Raw genomic sequence first — 27,828 nt, forward strand, 5'->3', positions numbered from 1 at the left:
CTATGTATGTATTGTAGTATATGTAAGACTAGTTTGTGCCTTGAGTGCTTTGTACTCGGACGTTTACACCAGAAAATTGCAAAGTAGCTTCTGAATAAAGGAAGACACTGCAGGAGCTCTGGTGTGGTCTCCACTACGGATCTCTGTCCAGCCTCTGCATTGCCACTCATATCCCTTGCACAGGCGGAAAGGTGACAACAATGCTACAACGAGTTAAAGGCACAGCGGACACGTGTTTTAATAAACTTTTTAAAATTATTCCTTCCCTGTGAAAGCGTCTTGGCACCTCCTGCTTCACTGATGATATCCCAGAATGCATCCTGCTGTGAGATCACACTGAGCGTGGATTCAATAACTCTGCTGCGGTACGTGAGGTCACACGCTGAGCCATCTTCTGGAAACCAGGACGTGCCACGAAGATTTCACAGAGGAAGATAAGACTTCATAAAAAGTTAGTTAAACTTTGTTTCTCTACTGAATGCCCCAAAGCCTGGGGACTTGGGGGGAATGGGGCGTTGGTGAATTTTGCCAGGCTTAACTCCATTTTCATGTTTGCATTGCAGTTCAGCATTCAGTGCCTGGTCTAAGCAGGTGCCCCTTAAAGTCAAGGGAGCTCCGCTCATTTACACCAGAGTTGAATTTGACCTAGTGCTTCCAGACAAAGGATCCAGGAGGGGCAGAGCGCTACTCTAGTGTCCTAGACACTGTAGTCATTCCACTGAGGGGCTCCAAAGCAACCAGCAGCCAGACATCAGCGAGGGCAACCCCATTTCATCTCCCAGCTCCACAGCCCCAGCAAAGGACCAAGGGGCTGCTTCTGAAGAGCCCTTCATAAACACACACACAGCTAGCAAGGGCTACCGTGCCTCACCGCCGGCTCAGATCTAGAGCCCTACAGGCTGGCCCTGACTGGTCTAGTTAAGCTGCTCACAGAAGACCCAGGTGTCAGGAGGGAGAGAGTTAGCGGGGGGGGGGGGGGGGGGGGGGAGGCAACATTAGAGTTACTGAAAAAGCTGATGTGAGGCACAGCTGGAAAGGTGAAACAAAGGGGGAAAGACAGAGAATGCAAGGGTGTGGGGGAGATAGGGCAGAACTCTTCTGCTGTCCAGTTTTAGTAAGCGTATAAAATGCTTATTCACTGCCACTGTAGGTGTAGAGTGAAAGCTGTTCTATAACAGGTCGCCCTCAGTCACTTTTCCAACCCACAGGGCAATCGCTTGCCCCCCATACACCTCAACACCAGCACGGATGCAATAGGCACCCACGCACATATACACACTTTGACTGGTGCATTATAGACTCCTGTGATAAGGCAGGCTTCAGCATGACATTTTGGAATCATTGTAGTACAGAGTTTCTCCTCACTGGCATGTTCAGTCCTGATCATTTGTAACTCCACCTCAGCAGTGGTTTCTCCGAACTCTCTACACACACAGAGAGAAGGAAATTTTACTTAGAGACCATGGAAAAGAATTCTCAGGAGAGCCCCAAGTTCTGTCACTTTTTAGATGTAAGTTAATGATTTTCTTTACCATTGCAGAATTTCCCATGTAATATTTATTACCTAAAACATAATATATGTGTATATATATATGTGTATTCAGCACTCCTTGGAATGATAAGCAGACCACTGGATATTGCTGTTTTGTAATTAATTAGGCAGAAGCATCTAAGACAAGAAAGAAGATCTGCAAAAGATACAAGATCTGTGGATTGCTCTTCTGCGTACTGGTGATTTTTCTTATTCTGATATTTTTTGGTGTCAAATATTTCTGGAACCCGTCACCTAAAAAAGTAAGTAAATATTCACTGATCCAGTATTTTAGAGTGTCAATTCTACATAGTGAGATCAATCTTTCTACAATATTACACCTATCAATACTGCTAACTGCTCACTCTAAAAATCCATAGAATATTGTGATAAACATTTTTTACACTACAGAATATTCATGCTGACTTTTTTCTTTTCATTATTCAGATCTAGCCTTTAGTGTTTTTAGTGAAATATTTTCATAATTAATAATTGCACCAGATGGGATCTCAGCTATAAAGAGTTAAAATTACTTTATTTCACCAGCAGCAAATTTTATGACAAGTATGAAACTATTTTCCATTTTGTTTCAATTATCTTACCATAAACTGGTGGAAAAGTCATTATGCCACCACATAAAGAGGAGAGGAAGCCAGAATCTAGAATGATTGATTGTCATGATTTATATTTCTTACTTTAATGTGTTTGCAATGTTAGGGGACAATGAGAAAGACTTGCTTTCAGAGGCGTTTCTGCTAACTGGATTGTGTTAATTTATTTTCAGTTCCTAAGCCCGTAGTCTTCTTATCCCCATTGTACATATCTAGAGTAGCACAAGGTAGATTGAAATAAAACCACATCACGGGCCAAAGTGTAACTCTGCTGACTCCACTGGCCCAATATTTCTTGGTTCCTTGGGGAAATTCCACTTTTATAGGATCATTATCCTTAGACACATATTTTCTGTTTGATGAGATGTTCAAATAGCAGCGATTAGAAAAGCACGTATTTTGGAGCCAATCTACATGTGATAGGCTGGTTACCTTCCCCTCCAAACCTCTTCCCGCACCATCTTCACGTGTCCCACTGAGAGGGGTTTGTCTGCCAGGCACGAGCCCTGACCTCAGACGTTGAAAAGACACCACTTATCACAACCCACGTAAATACCTAGCAAGGACTGTAAACTCCCCACTACACACCCGAAGCAAGAACATGGACCTTGGCACCAACAAGCCACTTTGTGCCTGGTCCTTGCCTTCCCCTGTCCTTTTGCCTCCTTCCACCAGGCTTCTGCTTGCAGATAAAGTCCCAGTACAGAGAGTGGCCCAAGAACAGCCTGGGGTTGGAGCTCCTGGACCAGCTAGCAGGAGCTGTTGTCTTGAGCACAATGTGGGAAACCTGGGTCACGGGCTAGAAGCCCAGCTCTCTCAGACTCACCCTGTGGGCGAGATTCACCTCAGCACAGAGGGCCTGTGCAAGACCTAGGCACTGCTTGAGCTGTCCTTCAGTACTTGCCCCAAGGCTGAAGGGGGATTTCAGTGGTACCTACACAGGCTTTGCACGCTCTGCGCAGGACTGAATTTCACTCTGCACAGTAAGGGGTGGTGAGAGGAGGTTCAATGGGGGGATGGAAGGGGTTTGATGGGAGGAACCTTTATGATCTGGCTCTGATGCTGCTTGTGTGGGCACTTCCAATGCTTGTGTCAGCCCTGAGGCTGCCTGGAAGCCTGGTCTTGCCTTTGTTACTTTACTTGACTACATCTGTTTAAAATAAGCTGCCGTTATTCAGAGCCGACATCTGGTGGAGATATTTTCATTCCAATCATCTGCGCCCATAAGCCCATTGCCAAGCAGTAGGTTTGTAACCGAATTCAGCTGACAGTCCTGCTATCACAGCATTTAGTTGGGCACAGAGCTCCTGCCTGGAGACGTGTGGTTCATACCTTGAATGCCATCAAATTGTCTGAGCTCAAGAAGAGCTAGCCTCAGCTGCTATGCTGACTTCCAGGGAGCTACCTAGCTAACAGTGGGCAATCAAAGGGGCCCTGGCCTAGTAAGCCAACAATTGCCATAGAAAAGAGCACTATGAACTCATTGTGACACAGACTCCAGCAGAGACATAGAGGGGGCAGGTTGCACCACCCTTATTCAGGGGCCACTCCCTGCTGCAGGCTAGGATTGCCCCGAGGACTGTCCTAAATTGTGCCCATGTTTCAGGAGCCCTTGTGGGGCTTTCCAGAGGTGCATAATCACCGGGGTACTGGTCCGCCCCAGCCATGTCCCCTCCCACCGCCAAATCTACCCCCTTCCTCTCCTGCCCTACCCACACCTTGCCTCCACCCTGTCCACAGCCACCCCACGCACCTGGCGCTGCTGCAAGATGGCAACCCAACTTACACCTGTCCTAGGCCCAGAGGGGCCCAAGGGCAACAATGAATCTGGACCTTTCTCTAGCAGACAGAGGAGTGGATGAGGACTTCAGCCAAGTCACTCATCGAAGTTCCTGACATAGCTGCTGATTTGGAGTGCAAGAGGCTCTGGGTCAAGCCCCAGGAGCAATAGATGAACCTCATCCTGACACTGATTTACAGTGGCTTAGATGTGACAGTTCTGTGAAGCAGTAGCGTAGCTAGCGGGGTTCAGGGGAAGCGGCCGCTTCCCCTGACCACATTCCCCAAAAGTGGCGCTTGCGGAACGGGGCTGCAGGCTGGCTCCCGGCGCTCTGGGTGGCTGGCGGAACGGGGCCGCGGGCTGGCCTGCTGGCTCCCGCCTCCCGGCACTCCGGGTGGCTGGCAGAACGGGGCTGCGGGCTCCCGGTGCTCCGGCCGGTGCAGCGGGGCCGCGGGCTCCCGGCGCTCCGGCCGGGACTCCAGCCCTGAGAGCGTGGCCAGGGGTCTCGGTGCCCCGAACAGCGCTCCGGATGGGGAAGCGGGGTGGCCCTGCGCATGCGCCGCTCCATCTTTCGGCAGCATTTCGGCGCATGAGCAAGGCCGCTGAAATGCCACCGAAGGACCGGCGCCTTTTTTCTCCACCACTCCTCCTCGGCTGCAACCCTGGCTACGCCACTGCTGTGAAGCGCAGAAAGGACTCTGTTAATCACGTAAAGGCCTGGAGAACAATAGACCTACATGTGTAGTGGTACTAGAGGCCCCATCCCTGGAGATGTGTGCCCAGTGCAGCTCTCTTTCTACAGGGATGGGTCTGGCTGACACAGGTCCAATAAAAGATATTACCTCACCCACCTTGTCTCTCCAGAGATCCAAAAGGCATTGGTCAAGAAAGAGACTCCCTTTAAACACACCTAGCTTTACGATGTGAAGACCATTTTTTCAAAGCAGAATGTACTTTAAACTGTCAAACAGTCCAGGCCCCAAGTGTGATCGTTCTATTCTGCTAAAAAGTGTCCCACTTCCTGAAAGTTTATTTTCTTATCATCAAAAAGAAATAAAAGCCATACACACATCTCCAAGCTGCTGCTGGGTCCTCACAGAGTCTCTACTGTTCCTCTAGTTCAGGGGTAGGCAACTTATGGCACGCATGCCAAAGGCGGCACGCAAGCTGATTTTCAGTGGCACTCACACTGCCTGGGTCCCGGCCACCAGTCTGGGGGGGGCTCTGCGTTTTAATTTAATTTTAAATGAAGCTTCTTAAACATTTTAAAAACCTTATTTACTTTACATACAACAATAGTTTAGTTATATATTATAGACTTATAGAAAGAGACCTTCTAAAAACGTTAAAATGTATTACTGGCACGCAAAACCTTAAATTAGAGTGAATAAATGAAGACTCGGCACACACTTCTGAAAGGTTGCCGACCCCTCCTGTAGTTACACACAGCCTGCCAGTCACACAATGGGAGCACAAGCAGTTAACCCTGTCAGGAAAGGTCTTCACCATACTTAAATGAAAGGTTACGGGGGACAGACTGCACAATAGACATCACTACCGTATCTCATAGCTACCGCTGCACAGAGAGGCAGGGGTAAAGCAAAAGTAAGCGCGCAATGTTACCCAAATGCATAAAGGGCCAAGCCGCCAGGGATAGAAATATTACTTACAAACATCTAGGAGACTAAACAATAAAAAGTAAAAACATTACAAAGTACTCAAGAGGAGCCATTTAACATTGCAATGGAGAGTCAAAGAGAAAACATTTCTAGTAGGAAAGACAGAAGACCCCGGTCTTCTAATTATTAAAACAGAAGTGGCCAGCAAAGAAAAGGAACATTGTGTTTGTGGCTTTTGGGCTTCACTGTAATGTAAAATGAAAGCCTGAAAAGTTTGGGGGGAGTTTCCTGCTTGTTTGGATTATTTTAATGTTAGAATTATCAGCTCTTGACTTTGGGTTGGCTGGAGGACTCGAGAACAGCCCTCAATTGAAGGGGGACGAATTTTTTAATCTTTTGCAAAGAAAGATTTTTTCCCCAATGGTGGATGTTAAAGTAACATGTTTGTTAACAAAAATCAAACCAGATTTAAGCAGCCTGACCAAACACCCCTTCTCCTCTCAACTGCTCTGATTTCAGTCTCTGGTGATCTCACAAGACAACTCTTTCTCCAGCAGTCCATCGAGTCTTCCAGGAAAATCAGGATAGGCAAGGGTTGAATTTCTAATGTTAAAAAAAAAAAATCAAGAATAACAAAACCCTTTTTTTAACACACACACACACACACCTCCCCCCCCCTTTCTGGCTTTCTTCATAGAACTTTAAGAAGTAAAAAGTAGCAACAAACCAATTTTCCACTTTGCAGTTTTCCTTTGGAGCCAGGCACTCCACCTTCATACATTAACACTGAAATAACCTGAACCTGCCATTTAGTAGCATTACATGGACAAAACAAAGATGACAAGATAACAAACCAAAGTGATTATCACAATGCGGAGAGCTTGTTCCCCATGCAAATTCTGAGATGACTCTCAAAACTATCAATATCTCTTAAGCCCAATTAAAAATTTCACAACTCTCCAAATAATGTGCAGCTAAGCCAAGCCTCCGAATGGGTTAGTTGGCCAACTCACAGGAAAAATAATTCCCCTGAAACAGAAGGGGATTCTAAAGTAAGTCTACAATATGGTTTCAGATTCTTTCGTGGATGATTTAAAACACAGCCCATACTTTGCCTCTGTGAGCAGGCAGCACGCCAACATTTTCTAGCCTTTAACCTAATTTTTCCATAAAGTAAAATCTATCAACGAGTATATTTTTAAAAATTCTGAATTTAGCTATCGAGAGATGCTCATGAATGTCAGGGAGACACCGAACATTATCAATACATTTTAATTTTTAAAGTGGGAGGCAGCATGGTTAGAGCATTGGACTGGGACTGAGGATAGCTGGGTTCTATTCCCTGCTCTGCCACTGGTTTTGTGGGTGATCTTGGGCAGGTCACTTTACTGCTTCGTGCCTCAGTTTCCCCATGTGTAAAATGGCAATAATGATACTGACCACCTTTGTAAAGGGCTTTGACCCTACAGACAAAAAGCACAATATAAGAGTTAAGTTTTATTATTAATAAAAGCCCTTCTCCTGCCTCTCTGCACACAGTCAGGTTGCCCAGTCTTAGGATTTGGCTCCATGAGGACTGTTGCCTTGATAGCCTGGAGACACAAGCCTCTGTTTATCCACAGAATGAATACAACCTGGTGCAAGCTCCCCCCATCCCCACCCAGTCTTTGGCCTCTGCTGAGAGTGCCAACAGGATGCCAGATCCTGCCAGCTATGTGTGGACAGGTTTCTACTGGGAATTGGATGGAGACCCTCCAATCTCACTTCACACAGGCCACTGGCCAGCCACAGGGTGGTGAAGACGGGCTGCAAGTTGTCAGTCTGTGGGGGAGCAGCTGTGCAGCCCACCGCCAGACCCCTAAGCCAGCTTTCTGTCATTGAGAAGAAAGGATAGAGAGGTCCAGAAAGGCACCTGACCAGCAGCCCTGGAGACGCAAGTGCTACTTTTATCCAGAGAGGACATTCAGCAGGTGCAGCAGTGAAACCTCCTCAGATTTCACTCCCCATGTGCCACTGACCTACCCTGGAGGGGCTTCCTGCGGGGACAAGAGGGGTGTTTGCCTCCCGAACCATGCAGCCCTCTGCCTTGCTGCTGAATTAGAGAACATACTGCATTCAGGCACCGTGAGTACTATCTTTTCCCCTCTTGGCTCTTCAGGGGTTTCTGTGCCCTTTGCTTGAGGACTTTCTTTAGAGAGACACTGTTTTATCCTTGAAAGAGAATCTCGAAGACAACTCACCAGGTTTAACTGCTCCAGGAGGATCATTTGTATGCTTCAAAAGCATCTTCTGCTATTCAGCCCCTAAGAGTCAGGCAACAACAGAGACAAGAGAGCTGCCTAGCACCATCCAAAGCTGGCAACAGCAGCAGCAGGAACCTGTGAAGAGTAATACAGATTGTATGGGAGATACACTATTTACTATTAATTCTCTGTTCGCCCATTTCAGCACGGGGAGGGTACAAGACATGGAAGTACTGTTATGCTGGAAGGTGTTCATAACTGCCTTCTATAGACCATCACAGACCTTTCTAAAACTTCTTTCAGGCTAAATGGAAAGAGCAGTTAAGCGCCTTTATATGGAGTGATAACTGGAGATAATAGATATGGCTGCCTAAGGCAATGCAAAGTCTGAACAGGCTAAGCCATGTGGTCTGAGGGGTTTCCCCGGGACTAACTGCAAACCCAGGGACTAGGGGGTTGCTTTGTGTGAGAGGCAGGAAGCCAGCAGACACAGCCAGAGATGCAGTGGTGAGCATGGCTCAGAAAGAGAGCATGAGACAGAGCTCTTTGGGGCACAGGACAGGCTTGGAAATTGTGAGAAAGGAAACTACCTGCTGCTGTTTGCTCCTGATGTGTTCAGGGCCACAGGGCTGAGAGCATGTGCTGTGTAAATAAACAGGATTGCACCACAGAACATACCTGATGCATATTATCCATTTCTCCTTCTGACAGAAACAAACTCACAAGGCCCCAATATTGGCTAACTGCTTGGACCAAAGGGACAACAGCACAGTGCCCATTCCTCTAGGCCTCACGCATGTCATTGGCCCTACGTATTAAGATTCTTGTACCCCATTATCTAGTCACTCTAGTGCACACCCTTAGCTATGGGATCGCCAATGTGAACCCTCCGCCTAGGATTCCGTTCCCACAGTGCCAGTGTTTCATCATCTTCCTTATGGCTGGACAGAAGACAGACAGACACAACAGAAGCAGGCAAGAATTCTGCAGGCTTGGATGGAGCTTACACACCATTTAAAGAGGAACAAGATGAAAAGGACACACTGTCCCTGTAAAGGCCACGCACACACAGAGCAGGGCTTCCCTCAGCTAAAGTAATGGGGTAAGGTGGGACTGGCTACAGGCGAGTCCAAGGCAAAGGGCTAAGACATAGCCAGCTTCAGGCATCTTCTGAGGAGAAGGAAGGCGTCTCAGCTCTGGCATTCTTCCTAGAGATCTTTCTACTCTGACCCCCTCCCCCAGACTCACTCCCACCCCAGCCTGTCCTTCCTATGTAGCACTGCACCTCCCTCGTTTTCAGGGGTAGCTGAACCTCCAGCCCAGCATGCTGTGGGTAAGGGAGGGAGGGAAGCAGAGAAAAAGGATGAAATAATCTGGCCCAGCCCTGCTGTTCTGAAAATCCCTACACTCAGGGCAGGCAGCTGTGGTCCTGCCACCAGTCAGGGTGAAAGGGTCCCTGCTTACCTCTATGGCCGGTCACAAGGCATTTGCTGCTATTTAACAGTCTGCTGTCTGCAGTGGAAGGGCTCAGCTTTAACAGTTGGGGGAGGGAGGGGAGAGGGGGAGACGGGGAGGGGAAGAGGCTACTGAAATCTTGCTTCTGGGCCCACATCAGAGGGAACCTTCCTAGCACAGAGCTGAGCCCAAGGGTTGGGTACAAGCATCTCCTGTTGCTTGGTACTGGCAGTGCCCCCTCTGGTTGATACAGCATTGGTGTCAACGGGCCCTGGAGGGAGCTCTCTCAAGTCTTACTCAATCTGCATGATGCAGGATCTTGAGGCACAGGTGGGCCACAGGTTCTCTCTGTGTGCAACCTCAGCTGTGCTGGGGGGATGGAGTCCCCTTGGGAGCACAGGGTCTGGACTGGCCAGTTTGCTAAATCGTCCCTTAATCCACCACTGCCTTGACAGTGAGAGGACTGAAGTGGAAAAGTGTGTGGGAAGGGGAGTGTGACGGGTTGGATCACAGAACCCCCCTCGGGAGCTTCCACCTGATGTGCCAAAACTACTTCTGCCCCTGCTTTCCCTGCCAGCTCTTGCTGAGCCAGACACGCCCGTTTGCTCCAACACAAACCCAGGGTCTGAATTACTTGCCCCAAAGCTGCAGACTTAACTGAAAGCAGCTTACAGAAGTGTTCTTGTCTTTAACACTCAGATGCCCAACTCCCAATGGGGTCTAAAACCCAAGTAAATCCGTTTTACCCTGTATAAAGCTTATACAGGGTAAACTCATAAATTGTTTGCCCTCTATAACACTGATAGAGAGATATGCACAGCTGTTTGCCCCTCCCCCCAAGGTATTAATACATACTCTGGGTTAATTAATAGGTAAAAAGTGACTTTATTAAATACAGAAAGTAGGATTTAAGTGGTTCCAAGTAGTAACAGACAGAACAAAGTGAATTACCAAGCAAAATAAAATAAAATACGCAAGTCTATGTCTAATACAGTAAGAAACTGAATATAGATAAGATCCTCACCAGTTCCAGAATGCTTCCTTTTACAGACTAATCTCTTTTTAGTCTGGGTCCAGCAATCACTCGCACCCCTTGCAGTCACTGTCCTTTGTTCCAGTTTCTGTCAGGTATCTTTGGGGGTGGAGAGGCCCTCTCTTTAGCCAGCTGAAGACAAAATGGAGGTATCTCCCACCGGCTTAAATAGACTTTTTCTTGTGGGTGGAGACCCCCTCCTCTCTCCTATGCAAAGTTCAGCTCCAAGATGGAGTTCTGGAGTCACCTGGGCAAGTTACATGTCCATGCATGACTCACAGTTTTTACAGGCAGAAGCTATTGCCCACATGGTATCTTGAATGTCTCCAGGAAGACTTCTTATGAGGATTGGAGCATTCCAAGATGCCTTGTTCCTTAAGTGCTTCCTGATTGGGCACTTAACTTTGCAAATTCCTTTCTCCAGGAACTGACTAAATGCCTTACTAAGGTTATTTAGAAATCAAGCCAGTACATGGCCAATATTTATAACTTTGAGTACAAAAATGATACATGCATACAAATAGGATTAATAGATTCAGTAGATCATAACCTTTACATAGATATGTTACATGGCATATGTAGCACAGAACATATTCCAGTTATCTGCATCTGAAGAAGTGAGGTTCTTACCCACGAAAGCTTATGCTCCCAATACTTCTGTTAGTCTCAAAGGTGCCACAGGACCCTCTGTTGCTTTTTACAGATTCAGACTAACACGACTACCCCTCTGATATTCCAGTTATGTTATATATATTCATAAGCATATTTCCATAACGCCTTATGAGGGGCGCCATTACAAGGAGGCTTTAACCCGGCTCCTAAACCCTGTCTACATTAGCACGCCCACTGTCAGCCAGGAATGGGCTATCTTGGCATAGTGTTGAGAATGGTTTAGACTTGTCGACACTAGCACTTGAACAGTCAACATTAGGTAAAGAATGTTGGGCTTGTCTACATTCAAAGTGCAAGTGCTGCACCACTGTAGGGCTTCAGTGTAGACACAACCTACCCCCACTGGAGGGGTTCGCCTATCGGTGTAGGTAATCCACCTCCGCGAGAGGCACTAGCGAGGTCAACAGAAGAATTCGTCCATCCACCTAGCACTGTCTACAGTGAGTGTTAGGTCAGCTATGCTGCTATGGGGTCTGGATTTTTCACACCCCTGAGCGATGTAGTTAAGCCAACGTTATTTTCTGGTGTAGACCAGGCCTGAGCTAGTGGAAATAGAGTTCTAGAAGGCGTAGGGAGTCCCCTAGTGGGGACTGGAGTGAATAACGAATCTAGCATTACACAGTGAACCAGTGGAGACACTCTGGAATTACTTTAGTTATAGATAAAATCTGCCTGTCCCACAACATCGTTATATAAAATACATGTGCAGCACCAGCAAACAGAACCAATATGAACAAGTCCTTCTTCACCCACCCAGCCCATTAACCTTTATCATTCCCCTCCTATTAATCTACTTACCTGGCTTTAACGGATCCATCTTCTCAGAGGCCCAGGAGAATAACTAGGGCTTGCCAGGTGCCTGCAGGTCACCTGATTCCAGCTGTGTTGGAAAAAGGTACGTTCTAGAGCCAGATGCCTCTCACTGAAGGTGCCTGACAGAATGAAAAGGCTATTTCATGAACTCCTGTTTCACCTCTCTCATTATACAAGAACAGGAGAACATTCAATCAAATTAAAAGGCTTTACATTTAAAACTACTACACTAAATTTCTCTCTCAAACAGCGCAGAGTTGACCTGTGAAACTCACTGCCACAAGATCCTACTGAAGCCAAGAGCTTAGCAGGTTAAAAATACAATTATACACTGATACGAAGGATGAAAACATCCACTGTTACATGAGACAGAATTTACAAAATAAGAGATATAAACCCTTCAGACACAAACCAATTGCTAACTATGGGAGTTAGTGAGAAACTTTCCCTCTGGATAGGTTATTCTAAATTGTCCACTTGCACCTTCCTCCAAAGCAACTGGTACTGGCCTATTGTGAGTTAAAGGACACTGGACTGGTCAGGTCTGGCAGTTCCTAGTAACTTTGGAGAGCTTGAAATCCAAACCTGAATCTGGATTCAGTTTTTGCAAGTGATCTTTATCTGTATATTGGGCCAAACCAAAACCTCAGGTTGGGAATGTTCAAAATCTGGGTGGACACTTTGTGGGACAATTACTTTTGAGGTACACCCATTAATAACACATGAATGGACTGAGGGTCTGATCCTGACCTTCTGATTCAGGGAAGACTCGCGTTAAAGTCCATCTATCTAGCCTCAGTTTTTCTGTAACATTTGTCACTATTGTATGCAAACATGGAGGTTTAGGGTATTTTGCCTGGAGTGGAGTGTAGGATTGAGCCCAAAGTGAGCGGAGCAGCTGTAAAAGCAACCAGCAGATACTAGAAAGCAGAGATAGCCTCTGCTCCAAAGCTCTGGCCCCTTGGCATTGGTGCTTAGGAACTTTTATAACCATCTGCAGAAACTGTGGTACAAAACCAGTGTAAAACAATGGAGGTTTTTTTTTTAATTGCTAAATCAACAAAATTTAAAATATTGGGATGGACCTGACTGCCTCTGCTTATATTTCTTGTCTTCGCAGATATACGATATGGAGCACACATTCTTTAGCCATGGGGAGAAAAAGAAGATTTTGATGGAAATAGATCCTCTAACCAGAACAGAGACATTCAGATCTGGAAATGGCAGAGAGGAAATTTTAGAAATACATGACTTTAAAAATGTAAGCATGCCAGTTTTTCTAAACCTTCTACAACGAGGCAACCAGATGGTCATGACCCAGCGACGGTTTTATCTGTAGGCCCTCTGGGAGTGACTTAAGGACATTATTACCATTAGATGGTTTCAGTCCAGTTTCTTGTAGGAAAGTGTCAATATCATAACTGGCACCACTGTTCACAGTCACAGCAGAGACACCAAGTGTGGAGGGGGAAAACTTACTGCTATCTATGCTGAAGCCACTTCACACTGGGTATTTCCTTCTCTGATCAGGTCTCTTATGTTAAGCAAGAATAAGCCTGGACAAATAGTTGGATAGGACACCTCCACAAATAAGAGTTGGGAGCTAGAGAATTTTCGCTGAGGATCTCCAAGTATTTTGCAATAATTGAACAATAACCCTCAGAGGTAAATACATTTACCCGTATTAGACAGATAGGAAAACAGGCATAGACAGGTTAAGTGACTTGTCCAACACTGCCCCGCATATCAGTGGCAAACCCAGAAATAGAATCCAGGTCTTCTGATTCCCATGTCTGCCTGTACTTTAACCACTAGACCATACTCTCCCATATATTAACTATCACACCCTATCCAAATTCTTAGTCCTATTGTTCCACCCTTTTGAATTCCTTCTGCAGTTCCATTGCAGAGTTAGTCTTCACTTACCCTATGCAAGCTTGACTTCACTGAAGCTAATAATGTGCTTAAAATTAAGCACCTGCTTAAGAGCTTTGTTGGATTAGGGCAAGGAGTGCTCAGGGAGATCAAGTCCTAAAAGCTATTGTATAGTGCTGCTCGAGTTAGCCCCAAGGTGATTGCATTTCATTGGCTGAGTGAGTGATGCCACTCCACAGCATGCTTTCAAGATCCTTCAGAGGGAAAGGTGCTATTCTCCCATACGCTCTTAGGGGCATTTAATACCAGAACTCTTCACCGTGGGGATGGTGATGTTCCATGAAAACCTGGTTTGAAATCAAGATCTAGTCATTGGATTTATCCTTGCAAATGAATGTGACTGTAGTAAATCTACAAAAAAATTGCATGTTTGCCTGTCAGGAGAGCATCAAAACCTCATGACAAGATAATAAGATCTATTTGAAACCTAATTATAATTCCTAGGGAAATAATCTAATCAGTGACATGTCCTGAAATCTTCATCTAATAATCTAGCAAGAGTTGAAGGCTGAAGATTCATACATTCAGAATGGCCAGATAATATTTTATTCATTTATTTGTGATGACTAAAGCATGTGATAGTTACAAAGAAGTGGGTATCAGGACGGCGTTTTATTAATCCCTTCCTTTAGCTATTTGTAAATAGCACCATTCTCCAAACCCATATATTGCAATATCCCGTAGGAGATCTTTTTAGTACATCTTAGCACCATTGCATAAAAACTAACAAAAAACATAACTAAACTGTGATCCAGTGAGATTCTCCTTGTGCTGCTATTTAAACTTTCACCTTTCACTTGCCTGGTTGTTGTTGCTTTTAGGGAATAACCGGCATCTTTTTTGGAGGACTTCAAAAATGCTTCATCAAAACTCAGATTAAAGTAATACCTGAAACTACGGAGGCTGAAATACAGGAACCTGAGGTATGTAAATAAAATAAAATAAAAATCTGCATAAGCCACCCCATGTGAAGCTGACTTCAATAGTTTCATCTAGGAATCAGAGCATGTTCTCACTGGAATTCCATCTGCTCCGTCCTTCAGTGACAGTTTGCTACTACGGAAGAATGAGCGTTGCGATGGTTTCATAAAATTATCCTGTTTCAGAGGATTGTTGGTAAAAACGACAATTCAAAGAGACATGATCAGACAGAAGACAGACAAAATCCCCATCAGTACAATACCAAGAATCAAGAACAATAATCCTGTTGTAGTTAAAAAGCCACACGGCAGCTCAGGATTAGCAGACGCCAGAAGTCAATCTAATGAGTTCTCCCAGAAAGATCTGCCCAGTGCTCTGTGAGTGAATTATGCAAAGGACATGACATAACAAGAGCAGCCACATTTAGGCAATAGTGAATCAGTAAGGCCCTGATTCAGGAAAGTACTTATGCATGTGCTTAAATCCCATTGTAGCCAACAGAATTTAATCATATGCTTAAAATTACACATGTGCAGAAGGGCTTTTCTGATTCAGGGCCTAAATTCTGGGGGGCATTCTTCCTTTGAGTTTTCAATCACAGATTCTTTGGATATTTCATGAGAATCTAGTAGAGCCTTTGGGTCATCAAATAACTATGATTTTTTAATCTTTACCAAAACAGTATTTCCCAGGATAGAGAACAGAAAGGGAAAACCCAGTGTGATAAACTAAGATTTAAGATCTAGTCATTTCTTCCTGTGCATGACTGCATAGCCAAGAAAAACACACACTTGCATACTCCGATCAGCAATCATTTCTCTCCTCCACCCAATATCCCAATAATAAATAGATGGTGATTAAAGCAGATCAAAATCTGAAGGGGAGCTCAGCAGCTTTGAGGGCTGTTGTGATGGGTCTTGGTGTAGTTTAGCAATGGTAAATAGTAAATAGCACACCAGCATTCTGCATACATGTGGTATTAGTAAATAGCTTGGTGCAATCCAATGCAATACTCTTGTATAGCCTCATTCATAAAATCTGCATGCCAAAATAGACTACAGAATAATGTAATAGGAGAGACATCTGGTATAAATGACAGAAAACAGTGGTATAAAGGCATCTTGTGAGGAATAAATGAAAGTGCTTGACCACAAATTAGTAACAGAAGGAGAGAGAATTTAAGAGGAAGGAGCAAGGGAGAAAGGAGATGTTTTAATCTGAGATTTGAAAGGAGTTGGAGAATTGATGAATCAGGAAATACAGAAGGCTGTTCCAAATGGCAGTAGTTGCAGAGGAGAAGGCTCTTGAAGCAAGATTGGGTATGTCTACACTGCAATCAGAGGTGTGATGTGACTACAGCAGATGTAGACATATCCAAGTCAGCTTTGATTTACCAAGTTCTAATAACAATAGCAGTGGCTCTGCAGCAGCACAAGTGGCAGCATGGATTGTACGAGCCCATCTGAGACCCTGGGCATGGAGCGGCTAGCCCACACTGCCACAGCTTCACTACTAGTGTTATTGGAGCAAGCTACCTCCAGGCTAGCTCGGATATGTCTACACATGCTGCAGTCTCACCTCTGACTGTAGCATTGACATACCCACTAAGTGACTGGAGAGAAAGGAGAGCTAGTGTTAGGCTTAGTTCTGTTGGCTAGAAGCGTGAAAAAAATCACATCCCCTAGCCGACAGAGCTATGCTGGTAAAGCATTTGTGGCATAGGCAAGCCCTCAGATAAGCAAAGGAACTGCAGGAGGCATAGAAAGAGACAAGGTCCCTGATTATTCTGCTGTCACGTCCTCAGGTGTAAACCAGGAGTAACACATCAGGAGCAAACAGCAGCAGGTAGTTTCCTTTCTCACAATTTCCAAGCCTGTCCTGTGCCCCAAAGAGCTCTGTCTCATGCTCTCTTTCTGAGCCATGCTCACCACTGCATCTCTGGCTGTGTCTGCTGGCTTCCTGCCTCTCACACAAAGCAACCCCCTAGTCCCTGGGTTTGCAGTTAGTCCCATGGAAACCCCTCAGACCACATGGCTTAGCCTGTTCAGACTTTGCATTGCCTTAGGTAGCCATATCTATTATCTCCAGTTATCACTCCATATAAATCAAGGGGGCTTACTCCATGGGGTCACATCTACAGTACAAGTGCTACAGCTACGCAGCTGTAGCGTGGATGCTTCCTGCATTGAAGGAAGTGGTTTTTCTGGCGATGTAGGTAATCCACCTCCCCAAGTGGCAGTAGATAGGTTGATGGAAGAATTATTCTAGCATCTATGCTGGGAGTTAGGTCAGTTTAACTATGGCACTCAGGGGTGTGAATTTTTCACACTCCTCAGCAACTCGGCTCAGTTGGTCATAATTTTAACTGTACACCAGGGCTAGAGGTCAGAACTGTGACCCTAAATCTGTAAGGCAAAATCCATGGAGCTTTAAAAACAGGGAGTGTATGTTTTGCACTGTTTTAATAAGTCATGTCTTTAGCAAAGGAATCTGAGGAGGGGTAGAAGCCACGGGAGGTGGTGGGGTCTATGCCAGCACACCAAGGTGACACCTCATACTTCTTTCAGGAAGATGAAGTGATGACTACCTACTTTGAACAATCCATGGTCTGGATTCCAGAGGAAAAACCTATTGACAACAAAGAATTCCTAAAGAGCTCCAAAATTTTTGACATCTGTAAAAATGTGACCATACACTGGATCCACCCAACTCTGATCACAGGTAAAATAGGCTTTTCCCTCTTCCCTGCACACTCCCACAAGAGAAGTAATGTGTTAACCAACCCGCATCTCTGGGAACAGCTTTGCAGTCACATTAACAGTTCCCGTCTTTCTCTCTGAAATTTTGTATGCTGCGAGCTGGCCCAGAACAAGTTTCCAAAGTGGAGTTATAAATCAGAGAAATGAATGTGGACAGATCCTTTATTACTATCACAAGAAAACAACCCGTGTAATATAACTAGCTAGGCCTTTTCCCTGCAATAGGTCAATCTGTCCTTCATTATCAACCCTCACTCAGCCTGCCCTCTGTCACAGGAACAAAGAGAAACATTTCTTTGGCACCTGAAAGGAAGCCAACAGTGTCTAGAGAAGATGAATGGAAACCAAGACAACTAAATTCTGTCACTGATTCACTGCATGACCTCAGGCAAGTTATTTAGCCACTTGGTGTCTCTTTCCCCATCGTAAAGTGGTGATAACAACACTTACCTTTCTAAAGCAGTGTTGAGAGCCTGGGATGAGAGATACTAGAGTAACAGCAAATACTGTTCTATTATTGAAAAAGAGAACTGTGACTGTTGTGTTCGGAGTAATAATTGTCAAGAGTGTGGAGGTCAGTTAGAAAGACAACTGCTCTGTTGTGAAGCTCAGTTAAAGTGAAGGATCAGATAGTGGGAGTCTCCTGCTTCCACCAGAACTCCACCTCAGGCAGGGGTGGTGGAACCAAAGTGCACTTGGGGGAACAAGGCCCCACAATGGAAACATTGAGGGGATGATTTATGTTTCCACTTCTGCAACAAGCAAGTTGTTTGATGTGCTCAGGTGAGGCTGGGCCCCACGGCTGCTGGGGACGAGAGCGTGACCCCAGGGGCTGGAGAGGCTGCCGTGGCATTGGGGAGCAGGTGGAAAGCAGGGTGATCAAGTCGAGTCTCAGTAATTCCTCCTATGCAGACCCCCCATCCCGCTCCCCTCCTACCACTGACACCCCAACTTTCCCCCCATACAAACCATCCACCCCGCTACCCTCCTATTCCTGACACCTCAACTGCCCCGCTCCCATGCAGACCACTCACCCCACTCCCTGACATCCCGACTGCCCCTTCCCCATGCAGAGCACTCACCCCACTCCCCTCTTATCCCTGACACCCTGACTGCCTCTCCCCCTCGCAGAGCACCACCTCATTCCCCTCCTACCTGATACCCCAACTGTCCTTCCTCTGCCCCGCTGCCCTTGCCTCCCTCTGCTCCCAGTGCAGAATGCCCACCCCGATGTCCTCCCACTGCCCCTGACTCTCCCCTTCCCCATGCTCACTGCGTTTAGGTTTCACTGTGCCCCTTCCCCAACCCCAGTCAAAGCAGCTTCCACTGCGTCTGCCCACACGCCCACTGTCTGCAGCATGTAGAGTGCCAACATAAAAGCATTACATCATTAGAATAAATTCTGATTGGATGAACATTCCCTGTACAGGGGCACCCTGAACGATTAAGCCTCTTGTGGGTGTCTTGTGGATATCACCCACAGGACAGGCTGGTGCCATTGTGGGACTGTGAAGGAACAATGTCAAATCAGAGAGATCTGCATTTGTGCCCAATAGAACCTGTCCATGGGCAGGATCTCCGGTGACTTGCTTTGAAAATGTATCAGTTTGTAAGGGCTGGCAGACCAGACACTCTGTGTCATGGGCCAGTGTCTGATTCCATTAAGGCCCATGACTATATAACACTCTTCTTTCCACATACACACCTGCAGCATCTTTCAGAGTAACTGTAAGCTAGTGGGATGGCTCAGCAGACAACACCCAGGTGCAGTCAGCACGTCCTGTGACCCCAGGTGTGGAGCCTTCTCTTCCCTAGCATTCGCCTCTCTCTCTGTCCTAAGTCGTCAATTTACATCTGCACAAGGGAAGGGGGAAGGTGAGCTGAAATGAACCCCTTGTTCACTGGAGACAAAGTTTCCCCCCTGCTCCTTCTCACAGCAACACTGCAGGCATTTTTTTGCTTGCTTTCCAGTTTGTGTAACGTGGAGCTGTCTGTGTCTTGGATGTACAAAAGAGCAGGATGTACAAAAGGAAATAATTCTTCACCTAATGCACAGTCAACCTGTGGAACTCATTTCCAGGAGTTTTTGTGAAGACCAAAAGTATAACTGGGTTTTAAAAAAGAATTAGATAAATCCATGGAGGATAGGTCCGTCAATGGCTATTTGCCAAGATAGTCAGGGACACAACCCCAGGCCTTGGGTGTCTCTAGGCCTCTGACTACCAGAAGCTGGGACTGGACGACAGTGGATGGATCACTTGATAAATTGCCCTGTTCTGTCCACTCCCTCTGAAGCATCAGGCACTGCCACTGTCGGAAGACAGGACACTGGGCTCAATGGACCACTGGTCTGACCCAATGTTCTTACAATGGTGGGCGTGGTTTAGTGCTGTTTTGGGTTTAGTGGGGCATTGTGCCATATTATGCTAGAGGTGAGCACGCCACCTGCAACTTTTGTCCCGGCAGTCTCTCCAGGGCAGTTGTTTGTAATGATTGTTTGTGCTGTTACTCTTAGCTCCTGAGCTGCATGACTTTGAAGATGGAGTGGAAGATGATATCCACTTCCTTGTGACCAAACGAGATGGGGCTGAAAGACAGAATGAGCACCATGTGGATAAGGATGCGAGGCGAGGAACCAAACGCCGGGCCCGGCAGCTAACTGAAGAGGATCTTCCCGTAAATGACTATGTGAGTCCTTGGGAATAATTATTACTGTCAATATTTCAGTCTCAGGCTGAACTTCAACAGCAGGAACACTCTCAAGCTACATCATCTGACCTACTTGAGCACCTTTTTCTGACCTGTGTCTGCCCCTGACATGTGACTCTTAGCCACCTTAGCAGGTATTAAAGCCCATTGCATTAAAACAAGAATCCCAATAAATGATGATGACATTAGAATGGTGTGGAACGGTCATGCCAATTAGGGGGTTTGTTTGAGCTAATGCTCATAGTGTCCCCAAAACACTGTTAATTCAAAGCACAGCAAAATGGCTGCAATCTTTCTTCATAATAGGAGAGGCCACAGTTCTTTGGGTGTAATATCACATTTGACCTGCCTATAGAGGACTAGGGCAGATAGGATGGTCTAGTGGGCAGGGCACTGGCCTGGGACTCGGAAGACCTGGCTCAGCCACAGACTTGCTGTGTGACCTTTGGGAAGCTCAGTAACCAACCTGTCCCTCAGTTTCCCGGCTCTAAAATGAGGATGATGCTTCCTGACCTCCCAGGGATGCCGTGAGGCTAAAACCCATTAGTGACTGAGGAGTGCTCAGATATTAGTGATGAGGGCTGAGAAAGTACCAAACTCGTCAGAAAATGGTGCACTACAAACGGAAATTTCAACCAGTGCGAAGACGTGGTGGGCCACTCAAATTCCATTCTATTCCAAATGTTCGCATTGACTCTTAATTGTGTGCTGTGCTCATGCCCTCCTCTATGGAGCCATGCTACGACTATCCCCCCAGGAGCAGCATTACCACCTGCTTCTCTTCCCAAGTTCTGGTGAATAACTCAGGTAACCACTGGGTGATTTTACTAGATTCTCACTGGATCTTGTGTGGACAACAAAAACAATATAGCAATGTATAGCGTCGAAGTGCTGTACACATTAATTAATCCTCACTGCATTCCCATAAGTGAGGTAAATATTATTAGTCACATTTTGCAGCTGGAGAAACCGAGAAATGAAGCAGTTAAATGGTTTGCCCAGCGAGTCAGAGACAGGATTGCAGCTCAGAAATCCTTGGCTCTCAGTCTTGTGCTCAGACTACGAGGCAGCTGCATTTCTAAGATAAGCTGGTCCTCTTGCTTTGGGTCCTGTTCCTTCTATGGCCAAGGAGAACTAGATGAAATAAGAACTGATTCAAACCTCTATCCAAACCTGCAACCACACCCAAAATGAACCTTCAGAAAACCCGGATGGTCATTGGCACACCTGCCTGGAGAACCAGGGAAAAGGCTGTTCCTGCTGTGCTCCAAGCACTGGAATACCATGAGTGCTTTAGTCCAGAGGGGTTCAATTAGCTCAGATACAGCATCCGAAGTTTGGGGTGCTGCCCCGAACCTCTGAGCCGACACTAGTTCCACTGCCAGCCAGCAGACTGCTCAGAAATGCTGTCAGATCTCAGGGGTCTCCCAATATTCAGAGCCCCAAACCTGAATTTAAGCACTACTGAATGGCCCCTCTTCCCCTTGTCACTCACGTACTATGACCATCCCAACCCACCCTCTGCCCCCTTCCCCAGTCCCTGGTGGCTCTGCCTCTCTTCCCATTCCCAAGCTTAGTTGGGGATTGGCCCTGCTTTGAGCAGGGGGTTGGACTAGATGACCTCCTGAGGTCCCTTCCAACCCTGATATTCCATGATTTTATGCTAGCAGTGTTTATGGCAGGATAAGCATCCCCCTAGCGTTTGGGGGGGCTAGTACTCCATCAGCACAGCAGCAGCTCCCCATAACTGAACCCAGGGTTTGTGCTCTGCCCCAGGCACTTTCTCCCTCACGCCCTCTCCTGGCTGTTTTCTCTTCCAGACGGAGAACGGACTCGAGTTCCACCCCTTGTGGGATGAACGAGGCTACTGCTGTGCTCAGTGTCGCCGTGCCAACCGATACTGCCAGCGGGTGTGCGAGCCTCTGCTGGGCTATTACCCGTATCCCTACTGCTACCAGGGAGGAAGGGTTATCTGCAGAATCATCATGCCATGCAACTGGTGGGTGGCACGCATGTTAGGGAGAGTGTAGGGCCACACAACTGCTGAAGTAATGGAACTATAACCAATGTATGCCCTCGCTGTATAGAGGGACCCTATTGAACGCTGCTGCTCAGCTAGCCTCCCTGTATTACAAGCCTGTAAAATGCAGGCTGTTAACTCCTTGATTCCTGCTGCATGCTCCAGCCATGCCTGGCTGATCACACCGTTTGTGCTGCTGTTCTATTCTATTCGATACCGTGCTCGTCCCTGCAGCATCTGAGCGCCTGCTGAGCACAGCAGGTGCGGCCTAACGTTCCCCTGCTTGCGGTGAAATGTTCATGGACAGCATGCAAAGGATGAATAGGCAGGATTGTATCTGTGCTGCGCCCTAAGAAACGAGCCAAACAATAAACGTTTTCTATGAGCAATTGCAAAGAAAAGTCATTTAGACTCAGTCTGTCTGCTTAGTGGGTCTGACAAATGAGCTCACTAGCTCCAGAGCCAGCTAACACGCGCAGCTCAGGTTGCAGGTCCCTCGCTGGGCTCAGCTAGCTAAGGTCATACAAAGGCGAGTGAGGATTGCAGCACAGTATCCGTATCACTGTTTGTGCCAGATTGCATACAGATTGACTACACTGACGTGGCCATTCCCTCAGCACCTCTCTAGACACAGAGACCACACAGGACTCCTATGGACACTTAGTTCATCAGAAATCCAGGTGCCGGAGGTTCGCATGCTGGCACTCTTCCCTCCGAGTCAGCATCTCAGCGTGATGCTAGGGCTGCAGTAGATACCAGCATCTGTCTGAGATACTAGAGCAGGTACCTGTCCCATTTGTAGTCATTAAAATAGCCCATGACACTTCTCACAAGTCCTGGCCAGTTTCCTGCTTGTGCAGTTGCATTCTGCCTTCTCACATGCCCCCTGCCTTTCCAGTTGGACAGAGTAGTCTTCACTTCCATTCCTAAGGAAAAAATTGCCCCTACATGCTGGTTACTGCATATTTATCCATCTGGAAGAAAACAGTCTTCACTCTCAGGTTGGTTGCAACAAGTCAGAGACAGTTTATTTTCCTGACACTTGCAAGGGGAGAGTAAACACAGACAGAGGTTCCCTCCCGTCCCAGGCAGGTCTCCGTTAGATAAACAATTAGGGTAAGCATTTATACCTTTTGTTACAGACAATAATGATCAATAACCACATCTTGTTTATATATATTCCTTCTGATATCTTACTTTTCTCAGCAGTTCCTGCTACAGTCTATATTCCATTCTTATCTAACACAAGGTCGAAAAACAGTATCTCTTACGGTTAGCCTGACTCTTATTTTATTCCTAAAAGTTAAGATAGCTGCGTTCAAATTCCCTTTATCCTTTTCTCTGCTTCCACACTCCCCCCTTTTGTGCTTCCAGCACAACCATCACTCTCAAACCTCCATTCTCATTAAATCTTGTATTTCTGACTCTAGCTCACATGGTACAACCTTCTGGGGTTTAACTGAATACAACAACAAAGCATGGTTAGTATGAACATGGAAGGTACTATTATTAGTACATCCTTTACAGCAACAATAACCTAACCCTAAACTAAACAACAACAATAAAAACATTAACATTTCCATTAAGAACATAAGAATGGCCATAATGGGTCAGACCAAAGGTCCATCTAGCCCAGTATCCTGTCTACCGACAGTGGCCAATGCCCGGTTCCCCAGAGGGAGTGAACCTAACAGGTAATGATCAAGTGATCTCTCTCCTGCCATCCATCTCCACCCTCTGACAGAGTCTAGGGACACCATTCCTTATCCATTGTGGCTAATAGCCATTAATGGACTTAACCTCCATTAATTTATCCAGTTCTCTTTTAAACGCTGTAATAATATGATGGGGTTGCTGTACAGCCTTAGTCATAAAACACAATACGTCATACTTAATACATAAAGTAGACACTCTATAGGCTGTATGAAAGGCATACTTTTCAATTTGATATATATTTTGGAGCATATGAATTTGCCCTTGTAATTCAGAGATTATCTGGACCTCTGGTAGGAGTGAAAGCAAATTTTGGAACCAGTCAGGTACTAAGGCAGTCCATTTAAAGGATATCTGAAATCTAAGGGCTGATTGTAAAATTCTATCTGCTGGCCAATAAATAATATTATTGCCTGTAGCAGTGGTGAGATTAAAATGTATGTCTTGTAAAGTGGTGGCCTTAACATACACACAGCTGTCATTAGCTTGGAAAAGTAGGTGTCCTGTCAGGGTAGTTCCTTGTCCCATTCCTTCCCAACAGACATCATAAACAGTGACAACTTCTCCTAGCTTCAGCTTTTGTACCCACTGAAGCTGCAGGGGCTTTAAAGGCCAAAATGTCCATTGGCTTCCTATCCCTATCCAAACATCGGGCGTTATTCCAGGAGCACTGACTATAAATTGGCTAGGCATACCAGGTGGTTTAATTTCCCAAATATCTTGGTGAATTATCCAATCCCACTTGCATCCTCCCTACGGACCCAGCAGGATTCGGTATGTGGGAGCCCACACTCCACCAACCGGCCCATATGCTTGGAAAGAGCACTGTGAGCGTCTGCACTTCCACCCTGAAAATCTCCACAGATCAGATGGCGTTCCTGAAGCACTAGTAAGGGCAGTGGGCCAAGCCTGATGCTCAAGATCACGCCGAATGGCCATGAGCTGGTTATTCAGAAAATCCTGAATTTCTGAACATGCCAGATCCCACTGCAATTCCTTTCCTGCCTCAGTGATATTCAATACCATCTCTGTCAACAGCTTCTGGGTCATTAAACTAAGGGCAGAAATAACATGTAATTCACCTACCCTAGCCTGTACCTGGGTTAACTGTGCTCCAATAATAAGGCCTTTTCCAGTTGCTCTAATTTCTCATCATGTTGTTGACCTTTGTAAATGTTCCAAATTGCTGCTGCACTATTGGCACCATCCCATTGGGATCACTAAGGTGTAAAGGCCTTGGCCATTGGGTTTCATTGGTATTGTCTGTATTAGGATGTATTACGGGGTGGTAGTGGTAGTGAGGATAATGGCAGGGGCAGTGGTTGTGGCAGCAAGGCACCTTTGGTATTTATCATCTGAAAGCCAATTAGGGAAGGCTATACATGCTGAAGGTACTTGTCCGAAAGCACAGAGCCCAGTTCCCGGAATAAACCCAAACCACCACTCAATACCACAGTCCCAAGCTTGGTTCCCACAAGTTCCTCCCTGCCAGGTTACGATATTTTAAGTTTATTTCTGCACAATTCTTGGCCAGTTTGCTTTTCAGAATCCCATTCTGACGTTTCACTGTCTCGGCAGACTGCGGGTGGTGGGGACAGTGGAGGTTGTGTTGGATCTGCAAGGCTGCACATAACTCCATTACAATCTGTCCAGTAAAATGAGTACCACGATCACTGTTGATACTCACAGGTATGCCAAACCTTGGAATTAAATCCTTAAGCAAAATTTTCACAACAGACTTGGAGTCTGCCCTCCTACAAGGGAAGGCTTCAACCCAACTTGAAAAACATCAACTAATACTAACACATACTCATAATTGCAACATTTAGACATTTGAATAAAATTAATCTGAATATTTACAAAAGGTCCCCAAGAGGTGTGCAGCTTTTCTAGCTTTAATTGCTTTTCCAATATTATATTGCTGGCAATATTATATTGTTGACCCTCCTCCCTCAGTAAGTCTCCAGGAAAGGTAGATCAGCACTGTATGAGGCCAACACTATTGCAAGCATCGCAACGCATTTTGGGGAGGGTCAGAGGTGTGTGAGTGGAAAGTGGAAGTTTCCTTTGCAAGTACAAGAGGCCGAGAGGGGGAAGAGAAGAAGAAGAAAGGAGCAGGGAACAAATGAATTAAACACTATTAGCAAACTCAGTCCGAAGATAAGACGCGGGCCCCCGCCCAAGGACACTGCCCATAGCCGAGACCTGGCCGACAGCCGAGAAAGACGGGGCTTAAATGTGCCCCAAAAAAATCAGCTGCACAGGCCCGCAAAATAGCAAGGCCAGCAGGAAGGAAAACAGCAGATCTAAGACTACAGAAATGGAAAAGACCAACTACCAGGCAAATTAAAATTAGGTGCATACCAATCTCGTTAACTGCTGCAATCATCCCCCCCTTTGCTCACGCGTGCCATCCAGTGGTGCACGCAAGCAAATAGGGCAAGAGCATCTGAGGCGCAACCAGGTGGCCGTCCGGGGAATGCCAAAGGTGATCAGGGTGTAAAGTACACCCAGCACTGCTCCAAGAACATTTATCAGTTTTTGGTGCAGCCTCTGTCACATATATTAAAACCTTAGAATTTCCCGATAGTATCCAAACCACTTTGTATTCCAAGTTGGATAAACGAGTATCTGCATTTAGCTCTAACCTTTCCATTTGGTTTTAAACTAGGCTGTCCTGTAGAAAACTAAACACAACAATTCTAGCCACAAGTCAAAACACCACAAAGACATAGGACACAGAACACAATTTCTATTGTACCAGTAAATGCATGGTATGTTGGATTGCTCTTTAGCTGGCATTAGCTTTTTCTAATTTTCTAAAAGACAAAAACATATTTCTACCCCTTCTGGGGCGATCAGTCATGGTTTAAAATATTTCTTTCTTATACAAAACAGAGGAATTACCCCCATATTTTTCTGTGTTTGTTTCATAGGCAGGCCAGGTTTCAGTGGCTTCTACCTTATCAATTAGGCAACCCGCACCAGCACACAGATGCCCTCCGGCCTGCTTTTAGATCCAAAGCCATTCACAGGTTAAACTTTTACTTAAAAGGGACACAATTAACTTACCAGAGTTCTGATTGCCTGTTACCTTTAACTCCTGTTTTCAAAAACACAGAGTAATCCAAAAAGGAAAACACCACCTATTGTAGCCCCTTGGAGCCTAAGAGGATTTTAATTAAGTAGCATTGCATATTTGCATTTTCCTCACCCCTTTTACAATATACACTACACATGTTCTTTTCCTTGACATTCCTTTCATACAACTTAGGTGGTTAAATTCCAATAGACCAGAGGAACACTGCACACAAAAAAAAAAAAAAATCTCCAACTTGCTTCCACGCTTGGGTTTTTCACCTTGGGGTCTTTTGGGGCGTCCCTTTCAGAGACCTTTGCTCAGTATTCCAGTCCAGGCCGGCTGCCTGTGGCTTCTTCAGCATCCCCAAACCACACCGGCTCCAGGGTCGCAAAGGCAAACTATTGAGTCTCACTGGGCGGCCAACCTTTGCAAATGTAATCTCAGTCCTGTAACTTGTGTTGCCTTTGTTTTGCCTCTGTCTATATTTTTCACAGCCAGATGGGGGTTTGTTTTTTTTTGGTGCTTGGCATGCAAAGTGAGGAAGACTGTTGATTCTTGACCTTGAACGCAGACCAGCTTTCTCTTTATCTCTAGGCCAAGCTGAATTTTCAAATTAACCCGTTCCTTTTTCCTCATCCCTTTCAGCCTTAACTAACTGGGGATATACAGGAGCTGAGGGGGTTGATGAAGTGGTCTGGGTAGGGAGGCATCCGGATGCTTTACATTTCATTATCAAATCCTGCACTTGGGTTTTTAATTTTTCCTGGGAGTCCTTCAGACTCCGCACTCGAGACTCATGGAGTCTCACTGTAGCTTCCGCCCACCCAGGGCCAGCTCCAGGCACCAGCTTACCAAGCAGGTGCTTGGGGCGGCCACTCCGGAGAGGGACGGCACGTGCGGCAATTTGGCGGACGGTCCCTCACTCCTGCTCG

At 46.0% G+C, this 27,828-nt stretch overlaps 1 protein-coding gene and 1 long non-coding RNA gene across 3 annotated transcripts; one reads left to right on the plus strand and one right to left on the minus strand.

Annotated features, from left to right (window-relative positions):
• The first annotated feature begins 1,310 nt into the window (after positions 1 to 1,310).
• Positions 1,311 to 22,481, plus strand: TNMD (tenomodulin). Its single transcript, XM_034782726.1, has 7 exons — positions 1,311 to 1,510; positions 1,660 to 1,794; positions 12,878 to 13,018; positions 14,514 to 14,615; positions 17,181 to 17,334; positions 19,888 to 20,060; positions 21,902 to 22,481. Exons 1-7 carry the CDS (start codon positions 1,463 to 1,465, stop codon positions 22,109 to 22,111), a joined length of 963 nt encoding a protein of 320 aa, XP_034638617.1. The 5' UTR covers positions 1,311 to 1,462; the 3' UTR covers positions 22,112 to 22,481.
• LOC117883433 lies at positions 5,289 to 27,449 on the minus strand. Of its 2 annotated transcripts, none has more exons than XR_004647260.1 (3): positions 27,175 to 27,449; positions 7,782 to 7,919; positions 5,289 to 6,144 (listed from the first exon to the last, which is right to left on the minus strand). It is a non-coding gene; the product is annotated as an uncharacterized LOC117883433 (long non-coding RNA). The 2 variants fall into 2 exon arrangements; XR_004647259.1 differs by having other exon boundaries at positions 26,887 to 27,449.
• Positions 27,450 to 27,828: the final 379 nt, after the last annotated feature.

The sequence above is a fragment of the Trachemys scripta genome, chromosome 9 (genome assembly GCF_013100865.1).
Source record: "Trachemys scripta elegans isolate TJP31775 chromosome 9, CAS_Tse_1.0, whole genome shotgun sequence".
Lineage (NCBI taxonomy): Eukaryota > Metazoa > Chordata > Testudines > Emydidae > Trachemys > Trachemys scripta.